The sequence below is a fragment of the Mus caroli genome, chromosome 18 (genome assembly GCF_900094665.2).
Source record: "Mus caroli chromosome 18, CAROLI_EIJ_v1.1, whole genome shotgun sequence".
Classification (NCBI taxonomy): domain Eukaryota; kingdom Metazoa; phylum Chordata; class Mammalia; order Rodentia; family Muridae; genus Mus; species Mus caroli.
The window spans coordinates 67923048-67944657 of NC_034587.1; the positions used below are offsets into that span (position 1 = coordinate 67923048).

Genomic DNA, 21610 nt, shown 5'->3' on the forward strand with positions numbered 1-21610 from the left:
TTAGGTCTGGGCCATAGCTGCCATATACAGTGTATATTTAAAAAAATGGGAAAGAAGGAGGCATTTGCTCTTTGTCTGTTTGCCCTCACTATTCCTTCAGTGGGAATAGAAATCCCTTCATCAGGTTTCTTCTGGCGTATACTGAAGACCATTCGAGACTTCCAGCCTTATGGATGGAACCATGACTGGCTTATTGGGTTTTCCATCAGGAGACAGCTATTGTTGAAATAGTTGGGCCGTTACTTGAAAGTCACACCAATAAATTATACATATATATATATATATATATATATATATATATGAGATTTATAATATATATGTGTGTCTACACACACACACACACGTATATATGATCTTATGTTTATATCACTTATTATACTATAGATGAGAAATACTACATATAGTATGTTATTATATATAATACTCTTTTAATTTTATTTCTTTGAAGAACCCTAATATAAGAGATGAACACACTGTAAATTTTTCTGGTCATAATAAACACAGAAACATACATCTTGCAGTGCTTTAACAATTTGAGAGTTTCTAAATAGAAGTCTGTGAAGGACATGGGGAAAGGAGGGGTAAGTTTGCAAATTCCTATATGGTCACAAAATAAGGTAAAACACTACTTTAATTAAAACTTCAGAGACCCAATTAGACATATCCTACACATATGTATTATTATATATGTTCTTTAATTTATCAATAATTACTTATCAAGTCTCTTAAACCCCTCTGGCTGCTTATTAATAGCAAAAGACAAACTCAAATCTCAAGTAGAAAATGATACTACTTTACCAAAGAATGAGGTATGAAGACACCTGCCTGGGGTGTGATTGGCAGTGAAATATTTACCCATTAGCTAAGAGACTACAAGAAGTTTCCTCAGCTTCAGGAAAACATCTAAACCTTTCTCTCTGTCAAACAAGCTCACATACTGCCTTATGCTTCTAAGCAGCTTTTGAAACTGAAAATCTTAAATTTAAGAAATTCCTTGAATTTTGTCTTTGCTGTAGCTGTGGTTCACTGAGACATCAAATCTTTCATGATGTAGTTTATTGGTGTTAAACATTTGTCATTTAAAGTGATATAGAAAATACATTTTTATCTAACTTTAATAAAGATAGGTAGTATTGGTTTTTTGTGAGTAATTTAAAATATGCCAGACATGAAAAAAAAATCATTTTACAGTGTGAACAAACTTTATTCACAAAATGATTAAGGACAATGTCAAATCAGTGTATTAGATCAAATGCTTCATAATGATATTGTAGACAATTATAAAAGAAAATTAGGAGCTTGTCTCCAGTTTAGAAAATGGTTACCAATGATATTAGGGAAGTTGAAGTAAACAGTAACAAATGACATATTAACTTCATTAAATATCCTACAGAATGGCTATCAGTGTGGGCCAGTATATCCTACTCATCAATCTACAATATAAAACAGTCAGATTTTTAAAATCACTGTAAACCTTCACTGGCATCTCTTGTCTCGCACACATCGTGAGCATGAAATTAATTTGGCACATGCCTATAGATAGAATGTAGGCATTTGCAAACATTATCTAGTTATATTCTGTGCTTCTAGGAAATGAACCACTGGCTGCTTTTCAATTGCTCATGAAGCAAAACCTGCATTTGACACGGTGTCCTAAAACCCTGGGCAAAACCCAGCTCATTTCTACCTCACCTCCCTCCTAACTACGAGTGTGACATGACGACCTGTCACGCAGGCTTAGGATGAATGCTTGCTTGTGCCTTTTTGGCAAAATTTCAGGTAAGCTGCTAATAAAATCCAGCTTTTGAATAGCTTACTCATGAGAATTCAAAAGTCCACTATGTATTAGCATATCTTCTTAATGCACGGACAGACTACGCAGCTATTCTAAGACCCTCGTTTAAGTACAGCAAAGAAGTCGGTGGAAATGTCCATCATGAAGGTCTCTAATGTCTCAATTGTTTGCCAGTATATATTCATTTTTCTGGAAGACAGATATACTAAGTTACACATGTAAGACACAAAGTATCTACCCTTGTATAAAACAGTCACTACTGTACAGTATATACAAATGTATAAACATCAGATATGGGATATGAAAATTCTTTTCCATCATTAATTGAGACTCTTGCAATCATGTTATCCTGTAGAAAAATATTATTGGACTCTAAAAGAGTAAGGATGTTTTTATATAATCAGTATTTGAACTTAGTATTTCGATACGAACATTAACTGTCCTCAATTGAGTATACATACACATATACGCACATACATGCATACACACATACATATGCATGTATGTTTACAGGATTGTGGGCTTTCATCAAAATCATCATATCAATTTTTTTCAATTTTTGTTTGTGTGTTCTCAACATACTAATCACCCTGTGGAGGTAGGAGGGCCTGTGTAGGCTCCTTTCACAAATAATCACTAATAATAATAATGTATTTTCTGAAAATTGTTTACTTACCTTATTAAAGCTTTCTTTTAATACAGAATGATATCATTATTGAAAGGAAGTAAAGTTAGCAATTTTATGCCATATACATAACTCAATTCATCTCCATTTTATTCCCTTATATATAAAAAGGTCAAAAGGATTCACTGTATATCAAATAAAAATAGTATACATGAAATCAATACAAAATGCCAGATAGCTATAAATAAAAAGTCAAAACAATTATGTCTGCCTGGCATTGATGGAATAAAAATGTGATGAAAAACAATAACTCTTGCTTTGACATGTTGACTTTGAGTATAAAAATAACATTTATTCGGTTGGAATGCCCATTATAGGCATTTTTGACCAAACATTAAAAAGGTCTAGGACTTTTTTTTTTCCTAACAGAGACTGGAGAGTTATTTTATGACCATCCACAAAGAAAAGTAAGGAGATGATGGGACATAGTTCAAACCTTTCAAAGTCCTGAAGAGGATGGGATCAGAGAGGGGCCCTACTCCTTTCACATTCCGTGCTTGAATTCGAAAGTAATACATCGTGTCAAGGCTGAGATCCATGATCTGATGGGTAAGCCGGTCACCGCTGATAGTTTCCATAATCCAATCATCTATTGGTATATTCTTGTCCAATGTATAAAACAAGATGTAAGCTGTATAAATAGACAAATGAGATGCTCTTTGGTATACAGAATGCATGATGCAATTCTCCTATCAAACATGCACATTTCTTAGCTATAATTTGTAATCATTAGTATATGTCCACAATCTATAAACTACAACATTCAGTCTTGCTAGCAGTGGCTTTTTAAAAAAAAATTGCAAAATTTAGATAATTGTTTCAGTGCACAGAAAAAGAGCATGGAGTAGGCCATTAGAAAAAATAACAATCTGTCTTATTTAAAAATTATTGCTTTTGCTATCTATAAATCCAGATTATGTTTTCTCTAATATATTAATATTATGAAAATGTAAAACTGAGATAACATGTTTACATAATATTTATGGCATTCCAATAAAGGAAAAAGGGTAATATTTAATTTAGCCATGCTTAAATAATAAAGATACATTGGAAAGTATAAAATGCTGCACATATTTAGAATATCATACACCTGAACAGTCACATTTTATTATTGCAGTGACCCTGTGGAGGTAGGAGGGCCTGTGTAGTTTCCTTTCACAAATAATGAAGACGGTTGGAAAAGGGATGTGGTGAGAGTCTCTACACTGTGCCTTCTAGAACTATTTCTTCTGTTCTACATTAGGCAGGCAAATACATATCCCCAAACTAAAGATGGCATGTTTGTTATCTCAAATATTAGTACCTGTCATTGGAGGGCTTTAGTTCTATTTTAGGGAGTATGTTTCTATAACATGAACAGTACACTAACTTATGGTTGTCTAACTTACATATGTACCCCAAATCAAATCTCCTTATGTGATTTGTAGAGCTGAACATTAGGCTTATCGAACTTAGGTGGTATATCTTATTTAAAAGCATCAATGATTTTTATAGTCTTATGTATCACTTTATCAAAATGCTATGTTTCCTTTGAAATGCTTTTGAGTTCCCCTTGCCCATGTCTGAAATATTGTGTATCTGCCAAGCTTAATTTAGAGTTCTCAGATTGAGTTTCACCTCTCCTCAGAAGGATCCAAGTACCACATATGTGAAGAAAGAGGGAGAGGACTGAAGTGGGAAGAGGGAGAGGGAGAGGGAGAGGGAGAGGGAGAGAACTAGGGCACATAAACTTGGACAGAAGCATCCAGGAGAAATTGGAAAAGGTGAAAGAATATGATGGATATATTGTGTGAAAAACTTAACTTTTAAATAAAAAGGAAAATATAGGCAAAAGAGAAAAAACCTAAAAATGTTCTCGTTTCATTTTATTATATTTATCTTTATACTTATTAATTGTGTGTGAGTGCCTCTTTATATGCAGCCACTATAATACATCTGTGTAGGTCAAAAAAAAATTGCGAAACATAACATAATATAATGTTAATAGGGACCAATGTGTGGAAGCATAGCGCACAGGAACATGGTGCTAATTGCTTGGCTTTCATGAACATTTACAATTACCTTTATTTAAAAACATTAAAACTACATGTATGTGTGTGTGTGTGTGTGCATGCATGCATGTGTGTGTGTGTGTGTGTGTGCATGCATGTGTGTGTATGTGCATGCATGTGTGTGTGTGTGTGTGGTTTTGTTATGATATTTTCTTGCATGTATATAACACATCAGGGTTATATTCACAATTTTTATACTTCCAATTGTCTCTCTTTTCTTCCCCATAGTCCCCAAGGTTTCTTATCTTTTCTTCTTACTGAATTAAATACAGTGCATCACAATTTTGCTATAATAAATAAATCATTTTTTTTTAGATCTCTGATTCTTCGACTGTATGTGTATGTGTGTGCGCATGCATGTGTGTGTGTGTGTGAGTGTGTGTGTGTGTGTGTGTGTGTGTGTGTGTGTGTAAAACAGACAAAGGAAACTCATCCAATGCAATCACATTAGGAAGATGGACCCTACTAAATAGATATCTCCAAGACCTAGCATGAGGGTAAAGTTTATTAAATAGAAGTGAAAATTTCTTAATATGGGCTAGAATTCTAGCTTTCACTTGGGAAAAGCAACATTCAGGCTTTCTTTTTCAGAGTTGGAAACACATTCTGTGGTTTACTTTGACAAGCAGAAGATTTATTTGAGTTCAGAGTAAGGAGCGTGGTAGTGGAAAATAATTTCATTCTTCACTACGTATAGTTTCTATCGTACCTTGTTTTTATTTAGAAAATTTCTATTCTTTCTTCTTAAAATATTATCTGCTTTGATTTATGTCTATAAGTAACTGTTTATAATGAAATAAAATATAAATAAATTAAAAACTACAACAGTACTGAAACGGAATCAATGAAGGTGGACCAGAACACCAAGCAATGAGACTAAAAAAAAAAAAAAAAAAAGAGAGAGATGTACCAGCCTGTGTTTTCAAAGGCCTGGCACACTGACAAGGGAACACATATGCTCCTAGGGGAGAGATTTTATGTTTAGGTTCTGCCTCATATTTATCAGCTCATATGAAAATTCTGTTTGCTACTACACTGAGAGCAATTTCCTAAAAACTTCAACTTAAATTTTAATCACATTTGTAAGCATCACATTATCTTTTCATTTTGAAAAAAAAATCACAGCATAGCATATGAACTGAGTTTGCCAACTAAAACTGTGTGTTCCTGGTTTATCTGCATCATGGGAGGACACAGTCACTGTTTTGTGTAGTACTGCCATGTATCTCTTGTATGTACATATAGACAACTGGAGAGAGTCTTTTAAATTGCTAACCCAATGGTTCTACTTCATGGGGCTGCAATGTGCACATTTTGAGTTGTATATTATTTTTTGTGATAAGTTAATTCTATGGAGATAGCTACTAAAAACTTAAATTAATCTAAGTTGAATAGGGAAGGCAAACTCTAATAGAACTCCATTATGTTTTTTTTTTAAAATACTAAATTACATCATAGGCTTCTAATGGATGCTTTAATTAGGCATTTTTGTTATCAGCAATATTTGATAATATAAAATCTGTCACTGTGAAATATTCATTATGTTCAATTTCTGTCAGTCAATATTAATCATTTTCCTGAACCTTATTATTAAAGAATGAAGCTAAAAGCTAAACGAGAAGTTAAAAATCCCAAGACAAATTTCCTTCATGTGCTGCACACACAAAAAATATAAGGCCATTAGAAATCATTTATATTCTGTAAATGTCAACCAACCAGATTCTTTTTCCCCATTTGTACATACACAGACACTCCATAGCTGGTTGTCTTAATGGTCCATATGATGAAACACAAAATGCCAATCCTGATTGAAATGTACATCTTTCACACAGCAACTGAATGTGAATATGCGTATGCATGTACCTGTATGAACCCTTTAGAAAACTACTCCCTCATTGTAGAACAAGAAGAGCCAGTCAGAGGAGATGAGTATATGAAGCAAGATGCTGAGATAGACCCTCCACATAGAGGCAAGGACAGCTGTGAAGTAAGCAACTGTAAGCAATGATGGTCAAGATGGGGCAAGGTTGGGAGAGAAAGATGGATGCTTACCAGTGATTTTCCCATTGGCTTCCAAGGGAGGCTGCCAACTCACAATGACAGCACGAGGCTTCCCCTCTCGAGTAATGACTGTCAGATCCTTGGGAGCAGAAGTTGGGGCTGTGAGATGAGACAGAGACAGGGTCTTGTCATTGGTCGTGACACTTTGTCTTGGTGCTCACAATCAGGATCTATCACTAAGAATATCATGTTTATTCTGCCTTTTACAATTAGTCACAACTATTGGAATGATACAAGTCAGGGTGTAGAATTGATGGTTTACCATGAAGTCAGATGTCTTCCTAAGGTGTGAGTATAGAGAGGAAACATTGAGCTGAAGAATGCAACATGGGATTTTAAGTGAGCTCACATTCATGTATGTATGTAGAAAAATGTATGCTTAGTAAACTAAAAAAATGCATGCCTTCCATTAAGGACACTATTGCAATTGTAGTTTATAATTGAAGAAAAGAAAAAAAAAAAACCTACCAAATTCCATGAAGAAAAATATAAGAGAGAGAAAGAAAAACAAACAGACAAAAATAAAACAGGTCAGACCTTCTTGTAGCTTAAATGATATGGTAAATATTTTCTAAGTGAGAACAGCAATTGAAAAACAAAAATAGAAAAGGCATGCACTATAAGAGCGCCTTTGCTTCAATGTAGCATAAAATAAGATAGCAAAGAAACCCTGCCTACCCCAGATCTATTTCTTTTAAACACTGTGCAAAATAAAATGTAAATATATTTTAAAGTTGGGCCAAATGTGCTAGATTTCTGCTGCTCTGCTTATAACCCCTTTGAAGACAGCCTTTCTTCTAAGTAGCAAGCAATGCTCTAAATCTTTTTTTTTTATCATTAGTTTGTCACAGGCAGATTTGGAGGTTTCTGGTCTCTATGTTTTCTGCAAGAGTTTTCTGGTTTCCAAATAGGATTCTGGTGAACAAGAGAGTTAGAATTTGATCCTTGAAGTCATTTTCATTCTACTCTTCTTGGTTTTCCTAAATGTAATGTAGGGTAAGTCAGTATATTAGCTATACAACCCTATATACAGAATATCTTCCTATCTATTTATACATATGAAGCCAATAGGAAAGATACAAATCATTTCTATCTGCCACATCCTTTCCTCAAACGTCACTGGGACTCCAATTAATCCAACGTTAAGCTAATTTCGACATGCTGACAATGCCCTTAACATATTTAAATTTTCAAAGAAACATGCTGAAGAGAGTGAACCAAAATAAGAAGAGAAGGAGAATAAAAAGAAAGAAAAGGCAAGGGATGAAATGGAGGAGATAAAACATATGTCAAGAGACAGGATTGGAAGAACAGCATAGATTTATATCAGAGGTATCTTACAAAAGGATTACTTTCTTAAGCATTTCATTCATGACATTTTATATCCCATGAAGAGAAAGATTAGGTATCGTCAGAAGTTGATTTAGATATTCTACAGAGCATATAAGAGAAATTGTAAATTATAAAGGAAATTAAGAGATATTAACTGATCAGAATACTCTTTCCTGACCTAAAATTCAAATTAACATTTATTTAGGAAATAGACAAGGGGTGTTGAGGAAGTTATTTCACCAGCCAGCTGTGGTATTTAAAACAGGCAGAAACACCACCACCAACAGCAACAACACAATTCTTCAATTTGTTCTGTAATGCACAGTAATGTACTGAGAAGGTGTTACTCAAAATACCAACCTTCTAAGTCACCTCTTCTGGGTGTGTGCATGTCTTTATCTTAGCTGTGTGTATGATAAATAGAAATTTTGGTAATAGAGTTAGTGGCTCAAGTAATTGCACTTTCTCTATGGGCTTCACATTTTCCCCAAATATGTGGGGAAATGGGCTTAATAGTTCCTAAGGTCCACACTAGTACCTAATAGTTCCCTCAGGCTATGATTCAGCATTTCTTTATTTGTCAAACTTCCCCTTATTTTTCCAGAGTAAATTTGTACTTTGTGCTGCCTGCTATAATTTCAATACATCCCCAAACTGGTGATTGCATTTCTTATGTTATTCCATTATTCCTGTATATATTTCTCTTTTTAAAATGATTTTAATTATCCCTAATATAGAGGCTGTAATCTCTATCTTTTATATCTCATACCTAAGGTAGGGCCTGGAAGATACCAATGAAATTGTTATTTATACTTTGTCCTACAAGAAGAAAATATTGCTAATATTTTTATTTTAATTAAGCAAATCAGAATAAAAGATTGTCCATTTGGACAGAATGAAAATTTTTAATTGAAAAATTTCCCAGTCACCTTTATGTTTCCTATGAGCCATTTCAGCTTGGAGCAATGAAGTCACAGAGTCTATATCTGATTTCAGAATTAAAGCAAATTCTCGAGTTATTCTATCCACCTCATTTCGTCCTCACAGTTACAGAATCTACAGACACTTGTGAATTACATCTTTCTTCTCATCATCACCCAGGGATCTCCTCCACATGCTATTTACACCTTTGTTCAGATCATTATCTGAGTTGACAATCACTATCTCTACAAACCACAGGTTTCAAACTTAATATCTTTTTTGTCTGCATTGGGACTCACCATTGGTGGTGCTATTGAGTTAGTTAGTTGACTAGAAATATTCAGGATGCGTTTGCAAGCAAGCTGCTGGTGTGCATCTTGTGTTTATGAATGGTAAAATAGATGAATTTGTTTCCTTTCAGGTGAAATGACTATTCTTTCAGTCAAGTCATATCAGGTATTGCTTTTTCTATTTATTTATTTATTTATTTATTTAGGAATTTTGCTAGTTTATATTTTATTCCACACATATCTTTTGGAGTGAAAGGAAGGGTGAGGTGATGTTTTGTGGTCTTGGTAGTATGTAACATACTTGTCTGGTCCTAACTTTTCTTAGAAACCACAAACATTGGCATCAATGGCAGAATTAATAGAGAAGAGCTTAATGATGTATATATAGTAAGTAAACTAAAAGAGAAGATGTTAAAATGAGACTATTTAGAGAGATTTTTATAGACAGAAGTACCTACCAATTATAGAACTCTAAAAATTAAAGTAATAATTGTAATAATATTAAGGTTGCAACACCAAGGGACAAACTCTAGTGGAAAAACAGTAATTTTGTTCAGTTGTCAACATTACTTCCATCTTAAAATTTGAATATGTTTAGTGTATGTCACACACAAACATAATATGAATATTAAATCAATTAAAATAGTTACTATTACGGTTGGAGAGGTGACTAAGTGGCTAGGAATGCATACTTTTGAGCTCTCTCTAAGTGCATGAAGTTTTCCCATTGTTTTATTCTCTTTCCAAAGTATGTCCGAGGTCAAGTGAAAAGTACTCTCTATTCCAGCTGTTGTAGTTAGAATAAATATCCAGGAGTCAAAAATTGTGATGTTTTACATTGTCTCAAGTTACCCAATACCTGTCAGGACTGTTGTTCAAAGCCACCCTTGTTTCTGATAGCATTCACTAACTAGCTAGATTCTTGCCCATTATTTAAACCCATTGAAGAGAATTGATGTTCAGGTACCACAAGTTAATGTTCTAAAGAACTCGTTCTGAAAAACCACCGATCAATCACGCAAGCAGACTGTTTAATCTATTGAAAACTTCTCTCTGCTACAGGAGTAGAAGAATACCATGAGATGCAGAAGGGCTGTGAATTGCACATGACATTATTTCACAAAGGACAAGGCACACTTCTGAAACCATACTACCTCTATGCCTCGACTTCCACAGAGTTAGTGAACACTGACACCTGGGCCGAGCTTGGCCCTTGGGGGACAGTGTCCCTTCACATACCAGCTTCGTAGGTGGTGGCGTGTGCAGTCATGCTCCACGTGCTTGACCTTCTGTTCTTGGTCACCATGACGGAGAACTCGTACATGGTATTGGGCTTGAGGCCAGTTGCTGTGTAACTGAGAGATGTTGTGTCTTCTGACTATACATACCGGAAACAAGCAAAGGAAGAGAAACAATATGAAATCTGTGAACTCAGCGAATCAAGACATATAAAACAACTGGCCAACAAATCAGACAAAAGTGGATCCATTGCAAAATAGCAGAGGTGCTGGGCCCACTTCTCTGTCAGCCAATATATACTGGTGGGCTGTGCTTCTGAGACTTTACTAATTAAATCAAGCTGTGTAGTGTTCCAATGGGAAGGAAGTTAGGTAATCTCCCGAGCCTGTGTATACCTGAGACAGAGGACAAAAATTGCTCTCAACTTCATTTAACACTTTTCTAGTGGAACCTGAGGTAAATTCATGTCTTTGTCACTGAAATCTTTCCAGTTTTTTTTCTTTTGTTTTTTAAGATAGTGTTTCATATTCTCTATTCTATTGGTCACCATCATTTCTCACTACAAACAATTATTTCATTTTCTAATGCATTTCTAGTGATGATGATGTTTTTAAGAGATGTATTTTCCAGGTTTAATGCTTCCAAACATATGTCGATCTCTTAAATGAAGGCAGAGTAGGCATGTTTCTGTGTTACATGATGCTCCTCCTTCATGCATAAGAGAAGATGCACGGAAAAGGGAGCCATTGATGAGAAAAGGAAGGCATATTGGATGAATATTAAAGGACATAACTGTATTGCAGAATGTTGTATTTGACTTTTGAATATATTCTTTTCATTATAAATAAGCTTATTTATAATAGTACAAAATAAGTAAATTGTGTCTTTCTTGCAAAATAATAATAAAGGGGATAAAAGCATGCTAGTCTCACAGGTAAAAGCTTATTTTCTACATGACTTGACACATTTTAAACGATGTGAGTCTTTTGGAAACATCTACTTGTGCTGGGTGGTAGTTATATCTTTGTCTTTTCCCAAGGTAACTACTTTCTAGGACTTGTATATTTAAAAATGTGTTGGGTATTTACTCCATCGGGTAATAATATATGTATTCACTTCTTTTACAGTAATATGGCAGAATATTAATTTGTATATATATTAATGGTTAGACCATAGTTCTGAAAATCATATATATATATATATATATATATATATATATATACACATATATATATTACATCAAATAAAAATTAAAAGAAACTATTAATATATGACAATGTACCCATTGATTATATTAAATTGAAGATCTCAGGAACATTTATCAGAATGCTTTCTCTGTATATTAGTAGAAAGCTTTTTGCTATAATGAATTTTTGCAACCTAAACATATATTGCAAAATCATATCTGGTTGCATTTGTGAATAGAGAGTACCTGGGAAATCCTCTCTGAACTTCCATTTGCTCATTCTAAGTTGATGCTAACATGACAGACATTATTTTATCATTTACTGTGTGAAATAAATGAAGTGAAACAGTGCCTGCCTCAGAGCATGCATTAATAAATGTTACCTACAATACATTGTACCTTGTTTCATGTCGACTTTCATTTCATTAGTTATCCTAAATTCCAGCATGAGACATGTCTTGGGGAAAAGACCAAGTCTTACACAACTGCCTGCATCCTATTATATCCACAATGCATCTGATAAGCACTGGGTTACTGTCAATAATTATATTTTGAGTGGATTTCACGTAAAACAGAATGTGATTAAACCGTTGTAGAAAATGAAAAGAAGTTCATATTTTTGTAGAAAAATCAATAGAGTGATTTGAGCAATCAGAATATTAGTGTCAGAATTACTGTCTAATTTGAGAAAAATGAGACTCAGTGATATGACAAAATATAGCAAAAGCTCCTCTTGAATCCATATTATTTGACTGCAGATGTGCCCTTTGTTCTATAATGAATATGTCTTGCTTATCTTATAAAGTTATTATGCAATGAAAGATGACATTTAGTCATGAACATGGTTTAAAAAGCATAAAGTACAAACCAAGTCATCTACTATAAATAACTGTAAAATTTATTATACATCTTTCTCGTAGACCAATTATTCTTTCCCTTCTCCTTGCTACTCCACTACCCAACTGTTTTCTAGAGCCTTCTTCATCTCAGTGTGTAGAAGTAGAAGTGTGTATGTGTGTGTGTTTGTGTGCATGCATATGTGTGTATATGTGCCCTTCTATATGTGAAGATTAATATTAAATTAAATAATGTCCTTAGTCATTTAAGTTGATGGGAGAAGATCTATTTAAAATATTTTGCTTGGTTTTCAAATTCTTTGTAGCTCTATGTCTGCTCTACTAACCATTTAACTCAAATGATTTGCCTCAAGAAATCTTGGCATTCAAATTATGCTGAAATAAGTCATTTTTTTAAAAAAACAAATGTCATTTCACATTCTGGCAAAGTCCCTATGGCCATTCAGTACAATAACTATGTCTCCAAATTAGTGTAATTATGAACATAAGCATCTTAAAGAGGGAAAATAGTCTTTTATTAAAATAAACTTAAACCTGAACCATCTATAGGTAGAGATACTTTTGAATACTCTCATATGTTGTCTTCTTTTGCTTTCCTGACAATGTTTTCTTTCTTTCTGCTTCTGCTCAGTCTAACATCTAATAATATGAGGAGATGGATTACATACAATGGATCTCTTATCAGTGATACTGTATGGACTTGCCTGGGGAGTTTTTCCCAATACCTGCTCTAACAGGGCAGCAATATCAAATGAAACCGTATTTTGTTGTCATTGATTTTGTTTCAACTGTAGAATGACTCATCATAAACCACAATGTTTTGACCACTTAAAAGATGAAAGACACTAAATCAGATCCAGCATGACTGCTTAGAGAGAGGAATACTTGTAAAACCAGTGTGCTTTTGTTCTATCTCCAGTTTTGGGGGCAGAAGAATCTCTAAAGACAGAGGTATCAACCAAGTCTCCACTGTCTTGAGGCAAGATTCCCCTTAACAGCCATTCCTGAGATTGGCAAGTACAGAGATACAAGTATGAGAAAACTGGAAGAGACAGGTTATGCTACCAGATTCCTTAGTTTTATGGTATCCATCTTTTTCCTAGCTTTAGAGAAATTCTTATACTCTATTGTAGGATGGCATCAAATTCTTGCCAATCCAAAGTCTTAAAATTACTGCATTCAACTTTCTTTTTCCTCCCCTGTTATCTTGTAAACTATTAATGTTCAGCTGTGTCATTTGATCTGACTCCTTTAGGGATTCTTTCAAGCATGCATCTATTGAGATGTGTTCATGAAGCATTCTAAGTTATACATGTTCAGTAAGGAGAATTAAAGCTTTATTTCAAAATAAATGATCTAGAACTGTTATAGATAAAAATACGTGCTGGCTGATCTTTCTTAGTTTTTTTTTTTTTTTTTTTTATACTGTCTACTACTTAGACATTTTAGCCTGGCCTCAGTTTTAGAAGGCTACACAGCTGCCTTTGTGAGTAATGCTTTGTTGGAATCACTGAGCTCAGAGAGGAGATATGGAGAGGTGAAATGACAGTGTCTTTTATACCACCAAGGATCTCTGGGAGGAGTGTGAAATGATTTGAAAATGAGTACATGAGGAGGAAGCTGGTATAACTCTGGTTCATTTAAGGGATTTTCTTTACAGCATGAGGGTGGTTTTGAGTTAAATACAGAAATCAATGTTAATGGCATACAATACATTTCTAGGGTGTTATAAAATATTTTCACATCACTTATTGTCTGCTAAACTCTCTGTGAGTAGGTGTCTGTGATATTAATGGACAGCAATTTAGATTCTAAATTAGAAGAATCATATCAGAATTTATTCAGAAGATGTGTTTGGAGCCTTGCTATTTCCAAAGGAAAGTGGTATTCTTTTACACAGAAAGAAATGTCGGGTGTAATCAGCCTATGGTGGAATTCAAAGATCAGCTTTTCAGCTCATGATATTTTTCTACCTTGCCTCTTATTGATTTCCAAAGGCACAATTATTCTAATGAATTGCAGACTTTGAGTTATTAACACGTCTTGTATGTGAAAGTCACTGTAGGAAAATGACTTACAACAGACAAGGAAACATTGAACACAACCCATCAAACACATACAAGTTAATTTTAAATTTCTTGCCCTCTATTAGACCTTCACCTTGTACTTGGCACTGGCAGAAAAGCTGGTCCTCCAGCGAACGGTGTACAGTCGCACATCGGATGTTTTCTGGTTCTTCGGGACAGAGTTGTCTGCCCAGCTGACCCTCACAGCCTCATGGGTAAGAGCCACAGCCTGTACACCTACTGGTGGGAGCATGGGGGTGGAGACATCTGGGCCCGAGGTGGGGAAATCATCAAACAAAGGATAATAATCAACGGGGTCAGTGGGATCTGGGTTCAAAACCCACCAAATGAAACAAACAAATAAATGTGTAAACGAAGAGTCAAAGTAAATATCAGTGGCAACACATCACAATGAGTGAAAGGCATGGCAATAACGATGGAAGGGAACATGAGAAGAACAGAAAAAATGCAATTAATTAAATCATAAAATATAATAAGAGCAGCATCGCTATGTCATAAAATAATAGTATTTCTTCTTTTTTATACCTTAAGACTCCAACTTGTTGGAATATTATACATTGATTTTTTCAAGGTATTATGTTTACATGAATTTATCATGTTCATGATTTATCAATGATTTTTTAAAATAACAGCAAAAAATGATATTTCTGGTTATTTTTTTCCTGAAATGGAAATAAATACTATTGGATACATTAATTTTCTTCTTTATCCCCAACTTTACTGTATTTTTTTTGTATTGCTTTTACTCTTTTCTATATTATATCTGTATAGATTTTGTTCAGGCAACATACAAACTATAATGAAAGGTGCTTGAACAATATCAGTCTTTCTATCAATGCACATATCCAATGTGAACAAATTCACACGGTCATGTGGATCATTTTATATCTGATGTACTATAATCTGGTGAGAGATGGCAATTGGCAAGTAGGTTTTCTTAGATTGTAATTTTAAATCATGGAAGTGTTCATTCTCCTGTATTCCCACACATGGGTTAATGCCATCTTTAGTCCTGCCAGGCACGCCTATATTACATTCCTGATTCTAAAACTGCAAGTTCAGTGGGAAAAAAATGCACACCACTGGTTGGGAAGACAAATTAACTCTCTTCAGAATGATTAGATTTCCATTGAAGGACGCACATACTCTGATCAATAACACGATTGGACTCTGACGCATGTGGTGTGATCTTACAAAATTCTCCAAAACCCCTTACACTTCTGCTATGCTACAAGAAGCAAAATCAGAAACATACTTTGTAGAAATGGCAATCATTCCATTTTGAGATGTTCAAATTCATAGATAGCAAATTTAAAAACTGACCTTTATATAACACAGTAAGGAATCATACTAACAAAAATTTAAGACTGACAACGCCAAGCTAAGCCTGGACATTTGATGCCATTTAAACAATGAGATCAGATAAAGTGTAGATGAATCTCTACAGCAGCTTACACGATTTTATTTATTCATTTATTTATTTTTAAATAGCAAAGTTCAAAGATGGGTGGTTGTTGGCTACTCTGTTGATTATTTCCTCTGTCCCTTGAATTTCAAATTCCCATGCCCCATATATTTCCCATAAATTATTAAGCATTTTACTGGCCTGTGGTTTGGAGAAAATATTTTAAAAACTGAAAAACACACACACACACAAAAAAAAACAAAAACAGAACAAAAAGGAAGGAAAAGGGAGAGAAGGGTAAGGGGGGAAGGGAGAAGGAGATGGGGGAAGGGAAGGGAAGGGGGAAGGATAGAAGAGGGGGAGGAGAAGAGGGAGGGAGGGAGTGAGGTGCAGGATTAAAATTTAATGACAGAGCCCAGGATTTTGTTTTCCTTGTGATGTCTCTTTTCATTAAGAGCCCCTTTCAAGTCAAATGAATTTATGAAATGATAAAAAGAGAATAGGAAACACTGCAGCCTCTACAAGGATTTGAATCATCCATCTGTTTTGTGAAGCTGGAAAAGATGTTTGCCAAACTGAAGTAAGTACAGGCTTACATGTTCTACTCCTGCCTGACTATTTAAGAGGAATTTTATGAATAGAGGAAGAGTAATTCAATGCCTGACTTATTTTTGACTTATCTCCATCACAGGTACCACCTATGTTATGACTTCGCTGCACTAAGTGTGTGCAACCATGGTTTCTCCATATAATAGCCCATTTATCTACTTATGGTTTTAGAAAACACAACTATTCATGGCTATTATTTATTGAGTATTTTAGAATAAATTACAAAATGAGTCTATTGTATTCAAAGCAATATTGTCTACTGTGAATTATCTGTGGATCGAAGGTGACCCATAAAGACTGAAAAACAAAACAAAACAAAGAAAAACATTGCCAATGGCTAAGTTTTATTTCCTTTCTTAGGGAATACAACTCATTTTATTACTTCCCCTGCCAGTCCCTCTATAACTGTGCTGCATAATATAATAGCCATATGTCCTATGGATGATACCAACTTAAATTAAATAAATAATTATTTAAGCATTTATTTATTTGCTGTGATAGACAATGTCAAACCTTCCCATGGCCCTAAGAGCTTAGTTCCCACTCTAAGGGAAAGACCAGATAGACTGCGTCTATGGCAGAACAGAGCATTCTGGGAGACAGCAAGCAACATTGTGAATATATGCTACATATACTGTAAGAGTTCTTTTCTATTCTGGTCAAAAAGATTTTGAATAATTGGATGTAAGCTTCCTTTTGCTACTAAACTGTTCTTTAATGTCTCTCCCTTTTTTAGAATACCTTAGATGCTGCTAAATTTCAGAGGTATGTGAAGAAGTACATATGTATGTGAGCATATATGTGTATTATATAAAAATTATATATATAATATATTATATTATATGTATAAAGGTAAGCTTCTTTCTACACATCTTACCTTCCATTTATCTGAACTCTGCTCCCTTCACTACTATCATGTTCTATTGAAGAACTGACTTTCATTCCTATAACCAATAGCCTCTCTTTGTTTTATATATATATATATCACATGTATATATATATATATATATATACATGTTATATATTTATGTATATATATATACACATGTGTATACACACACACACACACACACACACACATATATATATATATATACATGAAAAGTCAGTTCCTAACGTATTTTGGTAGCCGCCTGAAATTTTAGTCATTATATTTGTTTGAAATTGTCTTTAAAATCAATAATAGTTTTTGACTGGATTATACTTTGTTCAAACCTTGCTAAAATGGTTAAGAATACATTAATTCAAAGAATGTACTTCATTAACCTCTAATTATTCTCTGCACCTTTCCCTTCTCCAGGTGGAAAACAATTTGTTCTTACAACAGCAATAGATAAAAGAGCTTGATGGCAGAAGAGGGAGTTTTCCTGTTTGGGGCCAAGGTGAAAGTTTCAGGAGCTTGAACTGATATTCCCAGTCTGAGAAAAAGCTACAGAGGTCACCAAAGGCTACTGGCACAGCATTTAGAATGCTCCAGGGCCTGTTGCTCACGTTCGCCTAATGCTTTCATTGTCTTTGATATATTTCGTGTATACTTTTTGCTAGATTTTTCCAAGACCTCTTATGGGAATACTTTGCAACAACTCAAAGCTAAAGAATGGTTTTTACATGACAATATGACACATTTATAAATTTGAGATTCTCTCAGAGCCTTGGCCTTTGATTCCTTTGGTTTGCTCTTTGTTCTCCATGCAGCATGAAAGCATAAAAATAATTCTATTTCCAGGTGAAGGTGTATTCTTTATTGTGAGATGGCTGCTTCAAACATTCCTTTACAGCCCATTACTGTCTTTTCTTCAAAAAGAAATATCCTGACACAATTTCCAACTTTGGTATCACTTCATTTCTCAGCTCCATTAGAATCTGAATTGTAACATGAAAATAAAACCTGTGTCATGGATCACTGGTGTTTGAGAAAACACTGTGGCATGCCATATGCTAAGAATTAAAAACTGACAGCAAATGCCACGGGGAAAGATGTTAATACCACAGACGCTTCCTTCTGCACAGCTTACCTTCCGTTGATCTGAACTCTGTCCTCTTCACTACAGTTATGTCCTATTGAAAAACCGACTTTCCTCCCTATACCCAGCAGTCCCTATGTAGGGGACTTAAGTTTTTATTAATAATGGAAAATCTTTCAAAGACTGTCTTTGGTGGAACTTTATATCAGCTGATTATAGCTACGTGATTGATGTCACCTCGACAATAAGAAACTGCTTAGTCTCCTTATCAGGACCAGGAAGGAGAGGACATGCATAAGGCCAACCAGGGAAATCCCAGGTGTGGCCAGAGAACCCTGCTATTTTCTAGACAGCCTTACTTTTTGGATAGTCTGTAAGAAAGGGGTAATGAAAAAAAATTCTCAGGGTACTCTGTGCATGGCACTGTGAGATTGCAAAGCAAGTATATAAATTTACATAAATCTAGGCAGTAGACAGTAGCCATTTATACATTCTCATCTGCAATTCATACTCCAGTAATCATTTGCTTTTTGATGTTTGATATCAAATTTGAAACTTGACCTCTTAAACACTTCTTTCTAATTAAAGTGAAAATTTATGGCTAATCAAATGAAGTATGAAGGATGTGGGTTTGTAGATGGGGTAGGCATAAAATATTAATTGAAGACATAACCTTTATTTTTTCTAAATCCAGGTTTTAGATAAGTGTTTGAGAACAATCTTATTAGGAGCAAAATGGTGATGTGATTTTTCTGAGTGTCCATCAACGTGACATATATTGCATTTTCTGAGTAAACCCAGTATTATTGACAACTGGCCATTGTCCATCACTTAGGTCTTGCCATCTTTTGTTTTTGTTTTTTGTTTTTTTGTTTTGTTTTATTTTGCTTGTTTGTTTTGTATTATTTTGTTTTTTGTTTTTTCGAAACAGGGTTTCTCTTTATAGCCCTGGCTGTCCTGGAACTAACTCTGTAGACCAGGCTGGCCTGGAACTCAGAAATCCACCTGCCTCTGCCTCCCGAGTACTGGGATTAAAGGAGTGCACCACCACGCCCTGCTTAAGTCTTGCCATCTTACAATGTCTCCTGGTGTTCCACCATTTTGTTCTTGTTTGCTGCCGAACAAGTTAAACTGCAGTAGCCATTCTTGAGGCAAATGGTCTTTAATTCAGCCGGTTTCTTTGTATCCATTTGTCAGGTTACCTATAGCCCAATTCACAATTCTTCTTTGTTACTAGCCTAATCTAAGCAACTCTAAGATACCAGCTTATCCTTGTCCCCTATCTGAAGGATTGCACTGAGAGAAACAAAGGCCCATTGGACATTTAGAGTCTTAGTTCAAATATCTTTCGCTCAAATGACAGTGTCAAATGACAAACTGGTTAGCAGAATGAAGAATCACATCAGAGCACCAAGCATCAAAGATAATTGGAAAGGCAAGATCTGCTGAATTCTATAAGTCCACATACTAACATATAGGAAAAAACCCTCCTAATTCATCTGGGAGCCAAATGATTAAAATATATTGTATACATATGTATGCATATATTTGTGATAACCTTATGTATTCATTTTTAATATTTTGTCTTTTGTTTTATTTTTAAAAATTTGATCCTTCTCCCCATAATCAAAGTACTGACTACCTTGTCACAAGAGGATTGATGCCAGGTACATACCTGTTATGGAACGAGTGGTGGCACTTTCGTAGAGAGGGACACCTTCTCCGGCATTGTTGAAAGCTTTTAAGGAGATTACATAATGAGAACTCGACTCTAGAGGAAAGCAGAAACAAGTTGGACATGTGAATTATTGAATTGAAATGCTCACGGTGAACATTTCCTGAAAACAAATTGAATATAATCTTTTAAATAAATTGATGTTTGAAAATGATTGTGTTGGATTCTGGGAACCACCAGCTCTAATGGAGACAGGCTTTCGATCTTCCTGAATCTTCATTTGAGCCTTAAATGCACAAGAGGGTGGATAACTAAGAGTATTAGCCACTCTGTACAGGGTGTGTGATGATTGATGTTTGTCAGCAAACCCTAAAATACAACTTTTTTTTTTTAAGTTTCCAGCAGATTGTCCAAGGCTCCAAGTGTTGGCCATGTCTGTATCAGTTAAATCAAAACTGGGCATCAGACTGGAAATAAGGAAGATCCTAAGGAACTGTCAGGTAGTGAAGGAGGAAGAGCATATTAGATTAAAGAACAAATACAGACACTTGGAGCTGACGAGGTGAGAGATCCACTCCAAGACAGGACCAATTATAGTCAAATTATGCCAACTTGAGACAACCTTAAGGCACCTGAGCAGAGGGAATTTCAACTGAAGCATTGGTCATGTCACATTGTCCTGTGATTATGTGTGTGAGACTACCTTTACTGATGATTGTTATGGGAGTATCCACACTCGGGAGTAACCAGGCTATATTGCTGGAAGGCAATAAAACCCAGGCAAGGGGAACTAGGTTGAAGGAGAAAGATAGCTGAGCAGGAACCTGAGAACCAGCTAGCAAACAGCATTCATTCATGGTTTATGCTTTAGATAACTACTTCAGTTTAAACCCTGACTTTCCTCAATGACCGACTGTCACCAGGAAGTATATATTGAAATAAACCTTCCGTCTAAATGTATTTGTTAATCGTATCCATCATATCAACATAATAAAAGTATAACTGGACTTGAGTAGAAACCAAAGTCCCTAGTTCGCAGATGCAGAAAGGAGCAAACATGTTAGAAATGAAGGGCAATTCCATGAGCAAAATCAACGGGAAAAGTAGAATACAAAATCAAGAGAAGAAAATATGAATGAACAAACTTTACGTGGAAGAAGGAATTCAGTACTAAAGTTTGTGAGTGCAGAACTCAAGTGGATTCCATAAAGAAGAAAATCACACATGAACAGAATAAATATAAAGAGATACATGGCATTTTGTTTATTTAATTGAAGAACACAGATAAAAGTGATATGTGATTCATTGGAGCAAAATTAGATCATTATCAATTATTATTATAAAAAGAGCTTGTGTAACAAAATTATAGTAACTTACTTTTTATTCTACACAAGAAAATATAACTAAAAGATTGTCTAGTTAAAGTTAGTTATAAATACAGTGGGTGAGAATA

At 34.7% G+C, this 21610-nt stretch overlaps 1 protein-coding gene across 1 annotated transcript in view; it reads right to left on the reverse strand.

Moving 5' to 3' along the window:
* Dcc (DCC netrin 1 receptor) overlaps positions 1–21610 on the reverse strand; it is a 1075620-nt gene that overhangs the window by 99193 nt on the left and 954817 nt on the right. The window contains exons 16-20 of the mRNA XM_021150630.2: positions 20158–20253; positions 14578–14810; positions 10375–10513; positions 6584–6691; positions 2917–3111 (exon numbers count right to left, since the gene is read on the reverse strand). Of these exons, the coding sequence (XP_021006289.1) occupies positions 2917–3111; positions 6584–6691; positions 10375–10513; positions 14578–14810; positions 20158–20253 (771 nt within the window). The remainder of the gene's footprint in view (positions 1–2916; positions 3112–6583; positions 6692–10374; positions 10514–14577; positions 14811–20157; positions 20254–21610) is intronic.